General features: G+C 38.3%; 2 protein-coding genes across 6 annotated transcripts in view; one reads left to right on the top strand and one right to left on the bottom strand.

The window, feature by feature from the left end:
- Nucleotides 1–1,387: 1,387 nt before the first annotated feature.
- On the bottom strand, nucleotides 1,388–6,088 carry LOC148863859 (uncharacterized). The gene is made up of 2 exons (XM_088976289.1): nucleotides 5,966–6,088; nucleotides 1,388–2,404 (listed from the first exon to the last, which is right to left on the bottom strand). Exons 1-2 carry the CDS (start codon nucleotides 6,086–6,088, stop codon nucleotides 1,388–1,390), a joined length of 1,140 nt encoding a protein of 379 aa, XP_088832415.1.
- A 3,779-nt stretch (nucleotides 6,089–9,867) lies between these two features.
- Nucleotides 9,868–22,830, top strand: part of LOC148863857 (protein ESMERALDA 1-like) — a 90,472-nt gene continuing 77,509 nt past the window's right edge. For 3 of the 5 annotated variants that reach the window (XR_016109629.1, XM_088976666.1, XM_088976663.1), the window contains exons 1-2: nucleotides 9,871–10,403; nucleotides 15,343–15,412. Coding sequence is in view for 3 of the 5 variants with exons in the window: in XM_088976666.1 (XP_088832792.1) it covers nucleotides 10,032–10,403; nucleotides 15,343–15,412 (442 nt within the window). In the remaining 2 variants the exon portion in view is untranslated. Of the gene's footprint in view, nucleotides 10,404–15,342; nucleotides 15,413–22,830 lie in introns of all 5 variants that reach the window. The other 2 variants (XR_016109630.1, XM_088976664.1) reach the window with 2 other exon arrangements.

Raw genomic sequence — 22,830 nt, 5'->3', positions numbered from 1 at the left:
CATGTAGATTTAGAATGCCCAATTTTCCAAGAAAATATGTGAATTTCTCTTTTCACAGAGCCTTCGTCAAGATATCAACCAACTGCTCTGTGGTTCAAATATGGCAAGTGACAATGTTCCCACGCCGTATCTCATCGCGAACAAAATGACAGTTGACCTTAATATGCTTTGTCTGCTCGTGGAACACTGGATTCGCGGTTATGTGCAAAGTTGCCTGATTCTCACAGTACAATCGCGCTGGTTTATCATGCGCCACCCCAAAAGACAGAAGAAGTTTCTTCATCCACTTCAGCTCACAACTTGTTGCAGTTATCGAACGATATTCAACTTCTGTAGAGGAGCGCGACACGGTATGTTGTTTTTTCGTTTTCCAAGATACCGACGATTTCCCTAGTAGAACAAAGTAGCCAGTCAACGAACGTCGCGTCAGTGGGCAGCTTGCCCAATTAGAGTCGCAATAAGCATATAGATGCAAATCGCTATCAGAACAGAACAATATACCTTGTCCTGGATATCCTTTCATATAACGCACTACGCGTAGAGCTGCCTCCCAATGTTCTTGTCGTGGGCTTTGCATGAACTGAGCTAGGATATGAACACAATAACATAGCTCAGGATGTGTAATGGTCAAGTAGATCAACCGTCCCACTAATCGTCGATACTGATTCGGATTTTCCATAAGAGCGCCCTTTGCCAATGCAAGATGATGATTTTGTTCAATGGGTATAGATGTTGGTTTGGCTCCCATGAGTCCACATTCCGAGACGATGTCTAGGGCATACTTCCATTGAGACAAAAAGATTCCCTTAGGGGCACGAGCTACTTTAATCCCTAGAAAATATTTGAGTGGACCCATATCTTTCATATGGAAGCATAGATGGAGATAATTTTTGAATTTTACAATGGCAGCAGTATCATTTCCCCCAACAATCAGGTCATCAACATATATCAGCACGTGCAAACGAATATTGTGTTTGCAATAGGTGAACAGAGAGTAGTCAAGATACGACTGGACAAACCCGAACTGTATCAAGGCCTTTGTTAACTTCGAGAACCAACATCTGGGAGTTTGACGTAGTCCATAGAGAGATTTCTTCAGTTTGCACACCTTTGTTCGATCTTAGATGCAAATCCTGGCAACAACTACATGTATACTTCCTTATTCAAATCCCCACGTAAGAAGGCATTATGTACATCCATCTGATGCAACTCCCACTTCCTAGCGGCTGCCGCGACTAAGAAAGTGCGGACTGTCATCATTTTGGCCACAAGAGCGAAAGTCTCATTATAATCTAATCCCTAAACCTGTCTATTCCCGAGAATAACTAGCCGAGCCTTATGTTGTTCAACTGTCCCATCTGAATTATATTTGATCTTATAAACCCATTTACTCCCCTATTGCCTTTTTCCCGGGAGGTAGAGTTTCCAATGTCCAAGTACCATTATCCTCAAAAGCCTGGATTTCCTTCCTCATAGCTTCCCTCCATTTCTCACTTTTCATTGCCTCAGAAAAGCTGGTGGGCTTGGCTCCTGCAGTGACTGCAGCTAAGAAAGCTTGATGTCTAGTAGAGAAGTTAGTACATGTCACATAATTCGCTATGGGATAGGGAGTCATACCTGAGGACTCTGATTCAGAGTTGGCTTGATTATGAATGGGGTATTTCAAACATCGAACAGTGTAGGTCATGTAGGGTTTCAACAAAACAGACGGCGTGCGATGCCGATGTCCCCTACGAAGTTGCTCTTCTGGTGCCACTTGTGGTGCTGGATCCACATTAATTATGTCCTCACTGCCATTAATTCCCACTTCCTGCTCACTCTCTTCTTCTCCGTGCTCCTCCTCTCTCCCATCATCATTATTCTCAAGGCTCCCCCTGTCACAGATGTCGGCTACATCACTCCCCCTGTCTTTATTCCCTCTGTGGCTGTGTACAACATCATCATCAATTGCGGCATCAACTAGTGCAATGGCTGGGCTAGGTTTGTTTCCCAGAGTGGCTTCTGAACCAGTGGCATATGGAAATATATTTTCATGGAAGACTACATCATGGGAGACAAAATATTCACCTCTTTCAACATCATATACGCACCAACCTTTCTTTCCGTAGGGATAACCCGCAAAAACACACTTTCTACTCCTTTCTCCAAACTTATCCTTGTCTCGAGGACTCCAATGAGCATAGAAGAGACAACCAAATACTCTCATGTGCTCGTATTGAGGTGGCATCCTGAACAGTACCTCATACGGAGTCTTCCCGCCAAGTACAGAAGAAGGTGTCCTGTTTATCAAGTATCCGACGATTAAGGCACACTCCCTCCAAAACCGAATAAGTAAACTTGCTTGAAACCTCAATGCTCTGGCAACATTCAAAATATGCCTATGTTTTCCTTCCACTCGACCATTCTGTTAGGGTGTTCCAACACAGGAGGTCTGATGCAGAATGCCATGAGTCTCGAAGTATGACTTCGGGCCTTTAAAATCTGTTCCATTATCACTTCAAAAAGCTCTGACTTGTTTGCCGAATTGGCGTTCTACCATGGCACAAAAATTCTCAACAATATGTGCTACTTCACTTTTTTCAAGTAGCAGGTAAACCCACACAGCATGAGAATAATCATCAATAATGGTTAGAAAGTAAACGACACCACAAGAGGTCGGTACTTTATAAGTACCCCATGTATCACAATGAATTAGAGAGAAACAATCATCGACTTTATGTTTGCTTTCAGAAAAAAACTTCCCTAGTTTGTTTTGCTCCGTAACAAACATCACATGGCTTATCTCTTTCAGGTCCACTGTTTAATTTACCTACTTTAGGAAGTGAAGATAATATCTATTCAGATGGATTTCCTAATCTATGATGCCACAACTCCCATTCACTCATTCTACTTATTCTATTTGCCCGAACTGGTGCTACTCATCTAAAATGATAGACCCCATCACACTGCTCACCCGCTCCAATCAGAGTCTTCGAGGTTTCGTCCTGTATCACGCACAACTTGTCAGTAAAAGTGACAGTACAAATTATCTCTTGCAATAATTTAGCTACAGAAATAAGGGTAAAGTTCATTCTTGGTACAAAAAGCAAATGATGTAAATAAATATTTCCACCCAAATGCACAGTCCCTTCCTTTACTATAATAATTTGCTTCCCATTCAAAAGTTCCACGAGACCCACGAGACTGTAATATTCCGAACATCAATCAATAAATTAATTTCTCCGGTCGTATGGTGCAACCCCCATAATCAATTATCTAATGAGTAAAATTTTTTTACCAAAGTCTTTCAGATTTATGTGAATTTAGAATATTGAGAAATGTTGTAGATTGTCTCCGCTCCAAAAGCCGCTATGGTCATGATCATTTGTGATTCCAACCTTCCGTCCTCCGGTCTCACTTCCAGCAGCTTGAGCAGCGTTTGCTCTGGCCTTATTTCCTCGTCCTCCTCTGCCGAACATGGTCAAAAGTCTATCGATACGCCTTCTAATTCGCTGGTTGACGAGCAACGGTCACCTTCACGTAGTGTGTTTGGTGTGCTCTACAAGCGGTAATCAGAGATTACAAGTCGCGCAAATCCTCCCAACTTCTGGGGTTCGTTGAACTCCGGATGAGGTTTGCGAAAGAAGTGAGGCCACGATACCTTGCAGAAGAATCCAAGAAAACCCAAGGGCCTACGCAGCAGGATCAGATATCGATCGACCGACAAAATACACAACAGGAACCATCAACCGGCCTGAACTAGTTTTCAGTTCATGAAAACCAAATCAAACACTCTGCTTCATGCTTCGGCATAGGATCTGTCAATCTCGATCATACTCCGTCGCACTGTGGAAACCAACGGTCCGGAAGGCAGGGTCGAAGAAGTCCTCCCGAAAACAGAGGAGAGAGAACAGTCCGTGTTGAAGATGACGAAACTCTCTCTGGATTTCGTAGAATGCGAAGCCAAACTCTGGTCACTGTCTCAGAGATGGGGACGATGAATCAGTCAGCTTCGAGGGATTGGAAGAGGAAGAATGTTGCCGCTCATTGGAAGAGGGATTGGACGATGAATCAGTAGCTTTGCCACCGCTCTTTTCCGCTCAGAAGTTTCGCTGCCGCTGCTCTGGTTCAGACGGAAAAGAGTCCAGTCTTTGCCGCCGCTGGTTCCGCTCGAACAGGGAGAGAAGAGGAACAGTAGTTTTGCCGCCGCTCTTTTCTGCACAGAAGTTTCGCTGCCGCTGCTCTGGTTCAGACGGAAAAGAGTCCAGTCTTCACCGCCGCTGGTTCCGCTCGAATAGGGAGAGAAGAGGAACAGTAGCTTCGCCGCCGCTCTTCTGGGTTGGGTTCGAATGGAGGGGATGAGCTACAGTGCCGCTTCTTGGAAACTGGAGTGCAGACAGACTCTGCCGACGAATGCGGTGTTGCTCTCAGCAACTTCGTTACCGCTGCTGATCTACAGATCGTAGAACACAGACCTCTCGCTCCCGTTTCTTATTGCTCTGATACCATGAAAAACTCTGAAATTTGTTGATCAAATTGCAAGTTCCCCAAAAAATCTGGGAAACTACTATCCAAATACATTTAGGAAACGTGGAGATTTGGTTTCCCAATAATCTGCGGTGGTTTTAAGGCATCAACGGCTTGTGAAATACATAGACTCCAAAAACTACCAAGTTTCACAAGGCAAAGCTGCAGTTGAGCTTGTTTCGGGTGCTTCAGCTGGGATACAAAGAGCAACAGAGCTCAATAAGGGTACGACCTATAACTTGGAATTTGTACTTGCAGATGTAAACGACTCCTGTGTGGGAGATTTCATTGTGAGGGCGCAAGCAGGATCTACGTCAATGAACTTCACGATGCAGACCAACGGAACCGGCTTGGCCCAAAGCTTCCTCATGACTTTCAAGGGAGATTCAGCTCTAACAAACATCAGCTTCGTTAGCCTAACCACGAGTTAGACAAGAGATTTTGTGTTTTGTGGTCCTGTGATCGACAACGTGGTACTCCGTGCTTCATTTGGGCTCAAACCACAAATGCAGAGTTGGGTGTTGTTTTTATGCTTGGTTTTCCTCGTAGATGTTGCATAGATTATTGAGAAGTAGAGCCAAATCTGAATCTGTTTTACCACTTATTATTATATATTACTGTTATTTTTTTTACAAGTTGTTCCTTGTAACTGAATAATTTGATTTTGAGAACTTGGGTAAAGCATAGCTGGCCTGATTCCTTCGCCTGTAGAGATTGATTGGATCTCATAGGTCCAAAAACTTTTTATAAATTGCACTCCTTCAAAGGTTCTGATGGATTGATTGAAAGAGAATGATTGATTTAGCAGTTACTGATGGACATTATTCAATATTTCTGGGTGGATAATGCATTAATGTGGATCAACGAGATCCCCACTGAAGGAGTGGAATCGCAGGGTATTAGATATAAATGAGTAGTTCTATACATTGAGACATTGTTTCGGTACCAGTAAGGAAAATCGTAATGTTCTTCAGTTTCAAACAAATCTAAAATCTGAACTAATTCATCGCACGGTTCTGTTACCAATCATCAGAGGATCGATCTTCGGTAGTGAATCTATGGTATAGGAATAAAAATCATTTCGTTTCATGTAGCGCCTTAACTCTAAACAACGTTTGCTTTGAATTATTGAAAATATGGAGACACTCTAAACAACGTGTCTGAAAGCCTGAAACAGGGTGATTATCTTCCATTTCAGAATTCGAGGGACCATGAAATTTATTAGAGAAAAAATGAGGGGAAGAAAGAACGATGATTCAATTATCTGCTCTCTCATTAAGTCATGATTCATGAGCGCACTATCCTATTTATTACTCATTAGTTAGATAATTCAGACAAGTTCTAGAATTTCAGTCCATCATAGTGCAAATTTTCCATTTTCTTGTCATATGAACCCATATCTTCTCTGCACTTGCTCACCCCTTCCATCAACTTGCTTTTGCTTCGCTTTATCATGTACCTCATTGATATCTGCACACACGACCAGATCAGACCATATCAGAGACAGATTTTCAGTATGTTGCTGCTTGGACATCCACCTCTTAGAATTTATGATCTTATTGCATTTATCAGTTACTTTCATGATCAGGGGTATAAAATTTGCATCAATATCGAAATGATCGAGTAATAATGAATATGATGGCATTGGAGCTCGTCCTCTGTCATTATACTATTATAGCACCCAGAATTCAGATCGCTGTTCACAATACTTGATTGGCTTTAACTTTCCCAAAGGAAGTTGGTAACATGCTCGGCAAATGGCTGTCAACCAGAGCCAAAGTTCCTATTTGGCACACCGAAACACATTGGCTGAAAGATGGTAAATTAAGCAACAAGCAATAAGCACTAAACAATAATAAAACCACAAATAAATTAAGCAATTCAATAAACCCAGAAATGATTTTATGTAAGAAAAAAAAACCCAGAAACAAATTAACCCAGAAATGATTTTATAAGAGAAAAAAAAAACCTAAAAATGATTTTAAATAAGAGAAAAAAAAAAGTAACTCAAAAATAATTTTAAATAAGAGAAGAAAAAAATAACACAGAAATGATTTTATATAAGAGAAAAAAAATTAACGTATAAATAATTTTATTATTGTTCTATTTTAAAATATACCAAAGTAAAATGTAATCGTTGCAGATGAAGCAGTTGATGCCTAAAAACCACCGCAGATGAAAGCCGTTGCAGATGAAGCGGTAGAATGAAGGCACGTCGCAATGATTCATGAGCGCACTACCTTAGAGGTCTAATGAAGGCACGTATCTATCACTGAGATGCTCTGCGTCCTTCATGGAATGATGGAATGACCCAAATTTCTTTCAGTTAAGGCAATGGGCCAGTGGCGTAGGTTGGGATACGTTTTGTCCCCTGGATGTGGATGAAAAAGGAAAGATGAACAATGACAGCTATGATCAAGGTTTAATTATGTGTTCCACGTCAAACCCAATTTACCCAAACCCACAATCTTTTTGTTAGGCGACAAATCTTGACCGTTAGCTTGGTTTCACTGTCGGTTTCACGTGCTGTTTTAAAATTTGATGTCCACCCATACAAAGCAAAGGGACATTGTGAATGTCTGTTAGGAGAGGTTTTAGTTACATGGCAATTTGTTTTTCTTAAATAAAGAAGGTGCCACGTGGCTCCCCTTCTGTAGTGCTGTAAATGGTTCGGGTCAAACCCGATAGCTGTTCTAATTCCAATTTTTATTACTTACTAATCAAACCGGATCTTGTCCATTAGGCTTGGACATACTTGACTCTGATTCGGATATAGATAATTAAAATATTATATTATTATACTATTAGTGAATAAATAAATAAAAATAATGGCAAGCCGTGTTGAAGGAAAAAAAATAACTAGCTTAGATTACACACTTTTCAAATGTGTCAATCTCATGACTTCATAATTAAATGATAAACATATAGAAATAGAGAAAGTACAAAAACTATTTAAAATTAAAGAAATTTTGTAGAAAAAATGGCCAAAAACTAATGAATAAAATTGAATTAAACTAATGATGAAAATGGCCAAAAATACAAAAAAAACAGTCAACTGGTCTGGTTGCTTGGGTGGACCATGGGTTGAAAACATTAGTTTAGATACTGAGATATTTCACATAGAAGCACTTGCCACCACTTTTATATTGAAAAGCATGGAGCCTATAAAAGAAGGGTGTTTTGGATGAAAAAATGATTTTTTTTTATTTTTGTTTTTGAAAAACACTTAGGCTTAGTTTGGAAAGAGTACAAGTGCACATATATACAATACAAATACATACAAAATAATACAACATATAAGGTTTTTGCATTCTACACATAGAGTGCAAAACCTTGTACTATTATGTATTTGTATCTGTATTCTTTCCAAACTGAGCCTTAAGTTGGTTCTAGGGGTGTAAGCGAGCTGAGTTACTGAAGATTGACTTGCTAAATATTTGAACTCGGATGAAAGATAATTAAATTTAAGTGGAGCTTGACTTAAGTTGAGCAATTATTTGACTTGAGTTCGGGCTTCCCAATGGCTGATTTGAGCGGTTTGTGGACTTAATCAATCTAATAATAAAACATTAATTTGTAATGTATATTTATTTATAATATAAATAAATATTAACTTTTGATAATTAATCTTTATAATATAAATAAATGAATTTATAATTGAGTTTTCTAATATACTTTTGTTTATAATATCAATTTTAATTTATTTATAATCGGTTCAAGTCGAGCTAAGCTCAATAACTCATGGGTATTAACTCAAATTTAGCTTCAAACTCCAAGTTTTTGAATCAAATTGAGCTGGAGTAGCCCAACACTTTGACTAAACTCGACTAGTCAGTTGACTACAGTCCTAGCTGGTTTCATTCTTTTAACTTCAATCATACATAATCTTTAGTATTTATGATTTTGAGGTACTATTACGAGGTATATATCTTTTTAGTCTATAGGTATAATTTCCCAAAATTCCTCAACATCCAAACAATTTTGGTTGCATAAAAAGGTTAAAGCTATAAGATTTGTCTCTTTTATGATGAAACAAATAGAGCATTTTTTTTTTCATGCTGAAAGCAATAAACAATCAACAGGTATCATAAAAGTAGCAACCAATTAGATTAGATGCTTATTTATTAAAGAGATTATAATTGATAAGGGCAACTTTTGGGCCCTAATATCAATAAAAGTAATATTTTTAATAAAATTTCAAAAATAGTATAAATTTTTAAAAATAATATTAGTTAAGGGTAAAAATACTGTTCATCTTATTCCTTTTCTAATTCATTCATCAAGACCACCACCCACCGTTAAGGGCAAAAGCACTTCCCATATCATGCCTTTTTGGCAATATAGATTCTTTCCTTTTAACTACAGAGTTTCTAAATTTAAGCCTTATCCCAACTATGATCTCTAAATTTAAGCCTATTATAGCTTAACAATTTCAGCATTAAATATTTGAACCATATATTCATTGATTTTATGATGAAATGTTGCTTTCCTTGCTACTTGCATCAAAATAAATTAAAAGGGTTAGAAAACATGGTTCAAATTATTGATGCATCCAATGTGCATCAAATTATTTTAGTTGCATCAAATATTTCTTTCCTCGAAACTTGAAACTGATCAAAATCCGAAACACCTCTTTGAAAATTCGGGCCTAACTGATACGATACGATAGACCGGATACGAAACGTATGGTTTCAACAAAAAAACAGAGCGTGTGTGGTTCGAAATTTACAAACCACCAGCTTCCAAATTCCATTCCACTGCGAAATTAAATAAAAAAAAACGAGGAATCCAGAAATCCAGGAATTGACTTCCGTCAGTTTCGCCTCCACCCTGTTTCCCCGTCATTTTCATTTCCGCAAGTCTCTTGGATCTTTCCCTGTCAAGTGTCAACTTGGAAACAATATTTGATCAATAAGTTCAAAAAAAAAATCCTGGAATTGTCAATTCCGGAAATCCTGGAATCGTCAGATTCAAAATAAATAATGGCAAAATCGTGATATCAGGACAAGTTCAAGGCCAATTCGTCGCCTGTCCATCATGCTATCTTCCTGAGAATATGGCAATATGCCTCGCTTCGACCCTCCAAAATAAATAAGGATAACTTTCTCCAAGTCGCCGCTCCTTCCATAGTTCCATTAAACGAAGACGATGCCAGAAGGGGAGAGAGAGAGAGAGAGAGAGAGAGACGGTCAAATGGATCGAACACGGCCCGACATCCCCGTACATACAAGGGAACGCAATAATAATATCTTTCAAGTATGAGGTGGGCATGATCCGACCCGTGTCTGAGTGCACGTGTTTTCTGCCCCATCTTTCTCTCTCCTCCCCACAAAGACTCATGTCCAGTTGTCCACTCTCCTTCCTCTGCTTTCTTCTTCTCTCCTCCATGCTTTCTCTTCCCTTCTTCCAAATTTTTGATTATTTTCAGAAAAAAAAACAGGAGAGAGAGACCTATGATGATGCAGAGACGACCACGAGAACGAGAGTTCTCTTCGTAAGGGCTGCAAGGAACGCGGGACAGAGAGATGCACCCGCACAATCGGCTATCGAGCAGCAGCGGCCACAACACACCATCACCTTCACCACCGCATTCGCCTCTCCGGTCGCCTAGGTGTAGGAGGGGGAAGAGCGGGAGGTTTACAGCAGGCCATCAACCTCGGACACTCGCCCAGCGACTCGCCTGGACCTTACTTTCTTTCTTGCATCGTCGCCAAGGCGTTTTTCTCTTCGCGCCTCTCATTTACATTGCGGGGATGCTGCTATACATGGGCACGGCCTCTTTCGACGTCGTTCCGCATATCAAGCACCGTCTCGCGCCGGGTTCCGTTTACAGAAGCCCCCAAGTGTATGAAAAGCTCCGGCCTGAAATGGACTCCGATAATTCTTCCGCCGATGGGGTTAGTTTCTTCAAGATTTTTCTTTGTTTCTTACTTTTTGGTGATTCAAATTGATCGGTGGAGTTAAAATTTGTAAATAAAATTGAAATGGAAATGATTGGGATCCTTTTTAACTTAATTAAGCCATATATTTTTGTGTTTATTTCTTCTGTAATGCTTTGATCTGTATGTGATATGAATTTATGAGTTTGCTTAAGAAATACATGTGCGACCCTAGTCGCTATACTTGGTGGAGATTTGAACAAAGAGATAGCTTAGCTGAAAGCACTTATTTATATTTCAAAAGATGGAAAAGAATGCTTTTTTTTTCGTTTGCAATGAACCATACTGATTTTGATCACGGAATCGTATAGCTAATTTGCTTGTTTTCTATTTTGTGCTTGGTGGGCATCTAGTTGGAAGTGATAATGTAATAGGTTGGTATCCTATTGAGTGGACATTTAGGTAGCTCAGTTGATGGCATTCTTTGTCTTGGGGTTGTCGACTTCCCAACTTAATGATTGTGCGATATAAAAAGGTGGCAGAAAGGAAAATTTAAGAGAATTTCAGTAACATTAACAAATTCAAGAACATTGAACTAGCAAAGAATGAATACGATACTTTTCTTAATAGTTCAAAGATCATTTTAGAAGATTTTTGACATCCATTGAATTGAAGGTGCTTGCATGCATTTCAAGTTCATTTCATACGTCTGAAACATGGTTTGGTTTACGTGGAGATGAACTTCATTAAACCGGTTGACCTCCTATATGAAAGGGGTTGAAGCCATCCTCCAAATTCATGGTCCTATTGCTACTTACATCATGTGATTGTTGGTAGATTTATGTATTCCTATCTGTTTGAAGTTGCTGATGGCTAGTAGTGGCTTCTAAACATGAAATAAACTGTTCAGATTGTTCTTGAACGACAAGAAGAAAAATTACTGAGGCATACTCTTAAACTAAATGTTTCAGGGCAACTATATAAGAATAAGAGAATGGAATAAAATTGGTTATTCTCCTAGTGTAATAGTCCAAGTTGTCTCTTCCTAAGTTACTAAGGTTGCATGTGAGTTCCATTCTCAAGCGGGATCGCAACTTCTGTATGAGAGCAACATTTTTTTCCCCCTTGTGTCTAAAGTTTCTGCTTTGATGATAGTCAAAGAAAAGTGCATCCAGGGTAATATGACTTAAAACCCACCATTTATACTTGTGTGCATCATTTCAGCAAGATAGGCAACATATTAGATTGTGAGGGAAGTCAGAGAAAACTATGTGAACATTCTGGGCAAAAATGCAATATGAAATATGTGCATGAGGTATACGCCTCTAGCATGCTTCATGAAAAAAGCATATGAGGCGTACACCTCTTGCACCTGAGGCAGTGAGGCGTACGCCTTAGAGGTGTCAGCGCCTCTGGCATATGCCTCAGGGCGTTTTGGGGGTGCCTCACCTGGAAGCATTCCTCCAGGCATATGCCTCCCACGCCTTTCAAAACACTATTGTAGACTTTGTAGTCAGAGGAAATTGAAAGACAGTACAATGATAAAAACTTTTAATTTAACATCTTTATCATTGTATTCAACTTCACTATTAATGCTTAAAATGTCACTTTTCTTGAATCTTGATCTATGATAGAAAATGCCACTTTGTCCAATTGAAGAAAATCTTCATCGACTCCTTTAATGAACAATATGGGAGACATCTATTTTTAGAGTTTGATATGACCAAAGGTGTTTGCAGCCTTTTCATTGTAATTGGAGGTTACTCACTATGCCACATTAAATATTGCAAGGATGACCATCCATTCCTTTTGATGACAAAGGGCACATCACACATTTTGGAGTGCTTTGGGGCATTTGGAGAGAGAATGGAGTGGAAGAATATTTTTAAGGAAAAGGGGTGCTTTTGCAGATATGTGGGCCCTATGGCCTTTACTTTAGCTTTGAAAGAGTTCAATTTATGAAGTGGGCAGATACGGACAGGTATTGGAGGGGGATAGTGAACCATTTGCTTATGTATTTTTTGTATATTTTCTAGATTTCATTATTTTCTAATCCGAGGACTCTCCATCTCATTAAGTGTACATTTTTATGAAGCAAACGGTAGAGTAGTATTTGTATTCATTGTGCAAAGCACCATATAGAAAATGTGTACAGCGAGACAACAAACAATCTTCCAGCAAAGATAATAAAGCTGGCTTGAATATTTCTTTAAGAGAACAGAACATCAAAATCAAAATATAAACTGTAGTATATCTCTGAACTTCTCTTGTATTGACATCCATGAATAACCCAATATTCTTCTAATTGCATTCTCCAAAGAGCTTTGTTTGTCTTTGAATATTCTACTGTTTCTCTCTTTCCATATACCCCACATCACTGCTAAAAGTATTAAACTCCAGATTTTCCTTCCCTGTTGTTGATCCCACCCACTTTCCACCCCTAAATGTGTTCCTTCAATGTCTTTGGTGACAGCATCTGATGTTTAAAATTATGCAGAAATAATCATATGCATTCCTTTCTGTAGTGCATTGTAAAGTAGATGATATGCTGATTCTGTCTTCTTCCCACAGAGCACACAGTCTGCTTAATTGAGATTTCTCAACATACAGCTGTCCATAGGAGAAAGCCACCTTAGATGGAGCCTGTGGAACCCAAATCTTTTTATGGGGAAAAATTGTCACTTCATCACTGCTTAGTTTCTGGCAAAAATTACTTCAACAAGAGGTTTCCAGTTCTCTTCCACTTCCATAGCCTGGAATCCACCTCCCCTAGCAGAGGGCTTATGTTATCTAGCACTCTCATTAGATTAATCAAGTTCTTGAGTCCCCAGTCATTTAAATTTCTTCTGAAAACAAGGGACTGGCTCACTGTGTTTCCATCACACTCATACATCTGCAACTCATACATCTCTATTATAAGATATGACAAATAGTTAGGGGAACTTTTCCATCAAAACTCTACTGTCAAATCAGATGTCTCTTCAGAAATTTACCCTTACTCCTGCTCCTCCTTTCATCTTGACTCATTGAAGAAACTTGCCATGGAATCTTCCCAATCCTCTCCGAATTGAGCACCCATACGAGTCATTACCAATTCCTAGGTCCCAATTGAAATTTGAGGTTCCAAACTTCTTTTGGGTAATCTTCATCAAAGACTAATTTCATGTGTTTTTATAAACAATTAAATCCCCTAGCTCTAATTAGATTTAAATTCATGTGTTTTTTTTCCTCTTTTGTTCTCATCAGTAAATTGACTGTGTGATGGGAATCAACTTAAGGCATATTGAAAGAGAGCCAAAGCTGCTCCTCTGCTTATTTGGCATCATATGATGACTTGATGCCCACATGGGATCTGGGTTAGTAGTGGATCAACTTGGGAATATCCTAGAATCTTCAATCCTCCTTAAGATGCTCTTTGTGTGGTTGAGTTTTCTGCTGGACAGAACTTATTTGACCTTTATGTTTCTGGACATCAAGGGTATTTTTGTAGTTTTGTATTTAGGGCTTATATTTGGGGACAGTTCTTAGCCTAGTAATTTCCCTTTGTTTGGCTTTATGTTTGTAATTAGTTGGGGGCAGGTTTAGTTTAATCTAGCTTCTTTTTGTAAGTGTCTTGTTGAGTAAACTAACTTGGGGGGCGAGTTTCTTCCTTCAGAAGCTTCTTTCTTATCAAGTTTGTAAGACTCATTTGCTGAACAGTTTTGGCTAATGAACCAAGAAAACTTCTCTACAGAATTTGGTGTGATTGCCAAGTTGGGGGTGTGATTGCCTAGGGTTTTCATCTTATTTCCATCTATTGTCTTCTCTTCTTTCTTTTGTTAACTCTTTGTAGAATTTGATAAGACTTCTATAGGTCTTGGTGAACACCAACTTGTGAACCTTTAATTGATTAGGTAAATGTCAACTCTACTAATTCTGTGTAACAGTTTCTCTTCAGGCTGTTCTATGCTTTTATTGGTTTTTTTTGGACTTAGATGCATTCTGGTTGATAAACATCCAAAAAAAGGGTGGTTGAAGTTGAAATTTGATGGCAGCAGCATGGGTAATCCTGGGCCTTTTGGAATTGGGAATGTGACAGAGGAGAATTGAACCATATGTGCAATGTTTTCAGGTCCAATACAAGAAGCTGATTCAATAAGGGCAGAACTTTGAGCAGTAGTATTTGGGGTGCGAAAAGTGAAAGAAATGGGAGTTAAGTGGTTGATGATTGAAGGGGATTTGAAGGTGGTAGTTGGATGGTTAATGAAGGAAAAGAATGTGGTGTGGAACTTCAGAAATGAATTAAGACGGTTCAAATGGTCCTCAAAAGGCATGCAAATACAAATCAGATGGGTATGTAGGTTTGTAAACTGTTTGGCTAAACAAGGGGTTAATAGACAGCAAATGCTTTGGGCTCAAATGTGAGGAGGGTGGTTGGGTGAGAATGTAGTGTTGTTGCTTTTTTTATCATATCCATAACCTCTTTTTGTGACTCTTTTAATTGATTAACTAATGAATTCCTTTCTTTTCTTCTGATAAAAAATACCTCTGGCAAAATGCCCGTCAAGAGTCACAACCACTATTCCATCCTGATTTTGTCATTGACAATATGACCTTGGTACATGCCTCTATTTATGTCCTTATAATTATTTGTGTTAAGGTTTTTCAGCATAATTTTGATGGTTGAGCACCACTTTATTGTGTTTGTAGGGACTTGGTATATTTATGTATCATTTTTGGGTTTTCCAGCTTTGAGGTTATCCTTCAAGGAAGGCTTGGGTTTGGTCCAGTGATTGTGCATTTTGTGTTTTATTCTCAAATTGTTTTTGTGCGTCTTGCTTTTGATTATTTTCTATAAAGTTTTCTTGCTATTGATAAACAAGTTTGTCTATTGTTTTTTCATACAGCTTCTGTTGATCTTCTGTTTACTATTTAGTTAAGATTTTCCATTAACATATAGCTATTGAATTTACTGTAGTTGGCAACTGTGTGGAGACACCCTTATAAAGGTGGTGAGTGGAGGCCATGTATAAATAGGACATCGGGAGGTATGGGCATATACAGAACTAAAATTTATGAGATCATGCTGATGACTCTTTTGCTGCTATATCTATCTGTATGAATACTTGTAGGAAAATTTCATTTACTGCTCATGTGGATAAAAGTGTTAATAGGTTTTTACTTAATTTGGTTCTAAGTTTTTGACAGATGATTATGGCCTAAGTGCTGCTTTATATAACACTACAATAAGTCTTATATGCATCAATTATCATTTTGTACAAAGCTTTTCTATTTTGGAAGAAATTTTAATAGGAAAGATATCCTTTTGATGAGATACGATTTCACTTTCTAGCAACCTCTGGTTATGTCTATTCATGTGATTGTCATGTATATTTTTCTTAACCTTCCTTGCAGTCTGAGGGATGATTTCTACATGGACGATGTTTGTACTTAGGAAACTCTCTTTCCTACATGTCATTTGCTGTCTCAAGTTGTTCTTAAATGCAATTTCTTGTTAGTTTGTGAGAAAATGAAGAGACAAGAGGAAGAACAATAGTCTAGATCTGTTAGGGTTGTCAATCTGATCAAACCAACCCAAAAAGAGAGTGCTTATATTAAAAAAATATAAATGGACAAATTTGTCCTTACAAAAGAATTAAAGAAGCTTTACACTAATGTACACGCCTACTAAAATACAAGAAAGAAAGATAAAATTCCATAAATACCTTGCATCTTCTCTACACTCCCCCTCAAACTGATGTTGGGGGATAAGCATCAGTTTGTCTATAAGAAGAAGATCACGAATGAAGTGGCAATCCACCTCAATATGTTTAGTGCACTCATGAAATACTGGATTGGATGCAATCTTGATCACAATCATGTTGTTAGCAAACAGGGGGATGGCAGATGAGTGATCAATGTCCAAGTCATGAAGTATAGCTTTGAGCCAGACTATTTCACGGCATACTAAGGACATTGCTCTATACTCTGCTTCTGTAGATGACTTGGAAACGGTTTGTTGTTTCTTGCATTTCCAAGAAATCAGAGAGTCACCAAGAAATATACACGAACTAGTAGTGGAATGACGAGTGTCGGGACAACCTGCCCAATCTGTATCTACATAAGCTCGAAGTTGGGTGGAGGATGAAGATGAGAAAAACAAGGCATGAGATAGGGTGTCCTTGACATAACGGATGATTTGGAGAACAACAGAGAAGTGGGGCTGACGTGGAGTAGAGACAAACTAACTGACAAGTTGGACCGCATAGGAAATGTCCGGTCTAGTCATAGTTAGGTAGATAAGAGTACATACAAGCTGTCGATATAGAGTAACATCAGGAAGAAGCTCACCATCATCTTTGCTTAGCTTACAGTTAAGCTCCTGAGGTGTATCCACTTGTTTAGAATCAGTCAAACGAGCAAGTGTCACCAAATTAGAGGCATATTTATGTTGGTTAACAAAATAACCTTGAGGACATCACTGAATTTCAAGCCCAAGAAAATAGGTGACAGGCCCAAGATCCTTCATTTTGAAGGAGTTGTTGAGAAGGAGCTTCAAATTGTTAATGTCATCCACATTCATCTCCAGTGATAAGTATATCATCAACATATACCAAGAGAAGAGTCAACCCCTGTGCTCGCTTGAGAGTGAAAAGAGAGTAATTCGAAGCACTTTGTTGAAAGCCAGCCTCCAACACCATTGTACGGAAGTGGTCAAACCAAGCTGGGAGGTGGTTTACACACTATATGAGGATATAAAGATTTCTTCAGTTTACACACTATATGAGGATCATCACAATAGCTGGGAGGTGGTTTCATGTAAACTGTTTCTTGTAAATGCCCATGGAGAAAGGCATTCTTGACATCCATTTGATGAACTGTCCATTGTCTAATAGTAGTAATGGCCAAGAGTAAACGGACTGTTGTCATTTTGGCCACTAGAGCATAGGTCTCATCATAGTCAATTCCATATTCTTGCTTGCAGCCTTGAGCAACCAACCGGGCTTTATATGTGTCTAGAGTAAGGATTTAAATATCGATACGATACGTCTGATACGGGGTGTATTGTATCGGTATTAGATTAGGGCGATATAGGATACATTATGAATGGAAACGTATCCTGTAAATCGCACGTATCGGACCGATACGAGTGTGTATCATCCCGTATCACATTGTATCGACCGATATGCACTGATACTGTCAAATACACGTCTTCGATTAAAAATGCAAAAGCTGCTAATAGCGTGATTTGAACCTGGAACATAGCGCGTGGCGCCAAAAGCCTTAAACTCTCCGTCAAACCATTTGGCCATGCCATGCGTTATGATATTTAACGAAATAAGACAACTTTTGTTAATGTCTATCCAATTAAATAATCAATATTTATGTTTAACAACCCCAATTAAAAATTAAAATAAATAATATTTAAAATTAGTATTTTATAAACAAATGGAATAAATAATCTACCAATTCTATATTTACATCAAAATGAGTGCCAAAAAAAATATATTTACATCAAAAGATGACTTTAATCTCAAGAAATTTATACAAATAAAATATTAATAGTAGAATAATTACCTTACTACTTAAAATTTATAAATTTGCACATGATATATATCTTACAAAATTTATATATTTTTATAATTATTAATTAATATTTTAATCTACATTAAATGACAACATATTTATTATTTACAAAAAAATGAAAATCTGTTTGCAAAATACTCAAGAATATAATATTAAATTGGATTTATCAAATCCACTAATTTAAATTTATATGAAAATTGAATTTTAATTTCAAAAAATTTATACAAATAAAAATTTTAATAATGAAATAATTATTTTAATAATTAAAAATTATGAATTTTCATAGGATATATATCTTAGAAAATTTGACCAATTTTATATATTTTAAGTTAAAATCATATATTTTTATAAATTATTGAATGATAATTTAATTTATATTTTAGAATTTAGTATTTGGTTAACTTTTTTGTTAATGTTAAAATGTAAAAATAATAAAATAGAAAATAATTGATATAATAATTAGGATAAATATAACAAGTCCATCTTGGGCTCTTAATTAATGCATTGTATGATATCTGTGCATTATGCTATTAATTATAATATATTTTTATGTACACCATTAAATATATATTTCTTATATATTTATACATTATTTATTACTATTTGACCATAAATTTAATCTTATTAATGTATTTATGAACTTTGCATGTGTTTCCCTACTGTATCCTAGTGTTTCATATTTTTCATCCGTATCCATGCGTTTCCAAATCATATCCGTATCTGTATCCGTATCCTATTCGTATCCGTATCCAAGCTGTCCGATACAGTACTCGATACCGATACTTCCTTGGTCTAGAGTACCATCTGATTTAAGTTTCACTTTGTAAACCCATCGACTACCAATGATGGAGGCATCTGGAGGAGGAGTGACCAACTCCTAGGTATCATTCTCCAATATAGCCTAAACCTTAGAGTCCATAATATCTTTTCAATGCTTAACTGCTACAGCCTGGTTGTAAGACTTGGGAATATCTGTAAATGACAAAACAACTGAGAAGGAGCTATGGCTAGAAAAGAAGCCATAGTAGTCAGGTGGACGAAAAACACAAGATGATCGACGCAAGGAACGAATAAAGGAAAATCAACAAGATGGGAAGAGGAACTTACAACAGTGATGGGTGGAGAGGAATCACCAGTCACTAGTGCTAGTGGTGGAGGCATAGGCAGTGGGTGACCTGGATGCTTCCTAAAATAAACCTGAAGTGGTAGAGATGTGGGAGGAAGATCACCTACAGAGCCAAAATGTTGTAGAACAGAAAAGGATGGTGTAGGTAATTTACTAATATGTGCAAAGAATGAAAGGTTCTCAAGGAAAATGGCATTACGAGAAATGTGCAGTATTTGGACTTTGGGATCATAACAGAGAAATCCCTTGTGTTCCGTACACACATAGTTGATTGAGTTGTTAGCTTAGTGTGTCCATGAGGAGGAAGATGGACAAAACAGATACAACCAAAGACACGAAGCATGGATAGATTAGGGGGACAGTGAAACAAGAATTGATGGGGGGAAGAATTTTTAAGGATTGCAGTAGGAAGAATGTTGATGAGATGAACATCAGTGTGGGTTGCCTCCACCCGGAAGGTAATGGGAACATGGGAGTCTTGTAACAAGGATCTCACCATACTAGCAATGTGACAATCCTTGTACTCAGATACCCCATTCTGTTGAGGTGTACCTGGGCAAGATCTCTATAACCGAATGCCATGTTGTTTGAGGTAGGTTTGAAACTCACCATTCTCTCTATCAAAGTACTCTCCCCCTGAATCTGACCCCCAAATGTTTATAGTGCTTTTAAATTGGGTCATAATCATAGCATGGAAGTTCTTAAAAATGGGAAAGACCTTTGATTTCTTTTGAAGGAAGTAAACCCATGTATATCGAGTACAGTCATCAATAAACAATATAAAATATTTATAATCCAAACGTGAAATAACTAGAGACGACCACACATCACCGTGAATAAGATAAAAGGTGTAAAAGCATGTTTAGTAGAAGATGGAAAAGGCAAAACATGGCTTTTACTATAGCAGCAAGTTAAACAAGATTTATCAACATTCTTAAAAGAAGTAACAATCATAGGCAAACAACTAGATGAAAATAAATAATCCAAGTTTTTAGCATGAGCGTGACCCAAACGTCTATGCCATAAGTGCCACACATTATTAAAAGAGGTAGGAGAAAAACTAGAAGTAGTAGATAGCAAACAAGAATCTGGTGGAACTTTCTTATTCTCAAATTCTAGAGCAAACAATCTTCCAAGCCTACGCCCCCTTCCCCTTCAGTTCCCCAGTGTGCTGGTCCTAGATAAAACAACCATCACGAGTAAACAAAATTTTATTACTGTAGTGATACAGTGGACCAGACATGATGTTCCTTGTTTATGTGGTTCCTTAAGTTCAGTTTTTTATTTTTTTTGTTTCTTGCATTTATGCTTGCTTACTTGTACTATTGTAGGTAGCAGGGCATTTTTGTCCTTTTACCTAATGTTATGTTGAACATATAAATAATACTGCCATGGGCGGCAGTAAGTGGTTTTCGCCCGTCACTCTCTTGCTCTTCCTCTGCTCTCTTTTCTCTTTTCTTTCCTCCTCTTCTCTCTTCTTCTTCTTCTTCTTCTTCTTCTTTGATTTCTGTTTTGTTTTGTACCCAGAAGTTCTGCTAACAGCAGTAACTTCAAGTTGGTATCAGAGCAGGTTTAGGTCTGTTCGTGAATCTCATGTAGGCTCTTCCCAGCCGGCTACATGAGAGTTTAATAGGGCTAGAGTTCTAGTTCTGTTCGTGGCCTGATTCGTGGAGATTGGTGGAGTTTGAAGCCTTGCCCAGGACGTTTCTGTTCTTGGAGTTTGCCCAGCAGTCAGGAAGAATCAGAGAAAAGTTTTGAGGTGAGATTTAGGGTTTAAATTTCAGATTGAAGGTGCCGCCCAGAAATTTCTGGGTAGTTTTTTCTCCTTAACCCTCCAAAGGACTATTACTGAAGGTTGTTCTTTTCTGAAATCTCTGAGAGGTGTGGCTACCTTTTGGAGTTTACTGGACTGATTAGGGTTCTGAAGGTTGCTTTTTTCTGAAACCTTTGAGAGGTGCGGTTACCTTTTTGGAGTTCACTGGACTGATTAGGATTTCTGATATTTTTGAGCAGTGCGCCCATTTTTTTCTGAACTTTTTCTTGGACCGAATAGTTGCTTCTCCTCTATTCTATCTGCTTTTGTTTCAGAAGGGGAGCCGAGTGTGGTTTTGTTCTTCTTTGTGTTGGTTTCAGCATGGAGTTCTTTGGGGGTGAACAGAATCCTACTGGAGAGGGTGCTGAAAGGGCTGTTAGTATGACTGATAACAACCCTTTTTAGGTTACCACAATTAGTTTTGATGGTTCTAACTATTTGGAATGGGTTCAAACTGCCATGATGGCAATTGGAGGAAGGGGAAAGTTAGGCTATGTGACTGGAGACACTAAGGAACCAGCCAAGGATGACTCTTCCCATTCCAAATGGGTTTAAGAAAATTATCTTGTGATGACATGGTTGTGCAGTTCAATGCAGCCCCATATTAGCAGAAATTATCTTTAGGCAAAGACTGCCAAGGATATTTGGGACAATATGAAAGAGACTTATTCCCAACCACTTGATGTGGCTAGGGCTTTCGAGTTGAAAATTGAAGTTAACAATCTGAAGCAGGGGGAGAAACCCGTATTAGTTTATTACTCCACTCCGAAATCCCTATGGCATGAGATAGATCACCTTGAAACAATCGAGTGGGGGAGTAATAAAGATGCAGCAGCCTTTAACAAGTTGGTTGAAAGAAATAGAGTTTTTGAATTTCTTGCGGGTCTGAATTCTGATTTTGACATTGTTAGACAACAATTTCTCACTAGGGAAAATGTTACCTTGTCTCAAGCTTACTCTCTAGTACATAGTGAAGAGAGTAGGAGGAAGGTTATGCTTCAAAATTCTCAGACGGAAGTGGCATTAGCAGCTGCAAGACACAAGTATAGTGGTGAGAGGGAGAAAGAGATGAAGAGTGAAGGAAAGAAGGGTGTGTTTTGTGAGTATTGCAAGAAACCTAGGCACACAAAAGACACCTGTTCGAAGCTTCACCTGAATCTTGTACCGGAAAGACTCAGGAATAAGAAAGGGAATGCAAATGCGGCTGTTACATCAGATGGTTCTTCCCTTCAGGGGTCTTGAACCATTTCTTTGGAGGCCATTGCTGGATTCAGGGCAGCATTGACTCAGTTGGACAATGAAGCTGGGCTTGCAGGATCATCTTAGTTTGTCTCTACTACTACTGCACCTCTTTCCTCCACATCAGCATTTGCCCATGTTAGTGGTGTTAGTGAAGGGGTATTTCGGTCTTTGTACTTGTTGAGAATGTTGATGTGCACTGCTATGTTAGTTCGAGTGCTTCTTACTTAAAGAAGGGCACTTAAGTCTTTTCCAATAAGTTAATAATATAATAACAGGTCTGGCCGAATCTAGGGAGAACTTTTTTCTCTAATTCGAACCGACCTTTCTCTCTTTCCTCTCTTTTCTCTCTTCTTCTTTCCTCTCCTACTTGCTGTTTACTTTACTTTACAGTCAACGAACAAGACAGAATTCTAGGGGAGGTCAAACTTCAACATGGTATCAAAGCAAGTTCAACAAATCAGACTTGCTAGAATTCTGCCTTCTGTGCATTCGAATTATGGTTTCTCTTGGGTTTCTCAGCTGTGAGTTGGAGACTGGGAAAATGGCTGAAAAAGAGTGATCGCCCTCTTCCCTAGGAGGTTCCTATGCCTCCGATTGTGTCGTTGGTGATTGGTTGCTGTGGTTTCTAAGCCCTAGTTAGGGCTGGTACGTGTGGTGCAGTGGTGTCTCAGCCCTTCGTGTGGTTGGCCTTCAGGCAA

This window comes from Nelumbo lutea, chromosome 3, assembly GCF_056320005.1.
Source record: "Nelumbo lutea isolate HS-2025 chromosome 3, American lotus-T2T, whole genome shotgun sequence".
Taxonomy (NCBI): Eukaryota; Viridiplantae; Streptophyta; class Magnoliopsida; order Proteales; family Nelumbonaceae; genus Nelumbo; species Nelumbo lutea.
Note: the sequence above shows the minus strand (reverse complement) of the source record. Positions and strands in the feature narration are given on the sequence as shown.

Excerpts from the sequence above, each read along its gene's own strand:
- LOC148863859 (XM_088976289.1), bottom strand. The coding sequence starts at position 6,088 with ATGAAAGTAACTGATAAATGCAATAAGATCATAAATTCTAAGAGGTGG. Across the intron at positions 2,405-5,965 it reads TGTGTGCAGATATCAATGAG|AATGGTCGAGTGGAAGGAAA; the intron begins GTACATGATAAA and ends ACACCCTAACAG.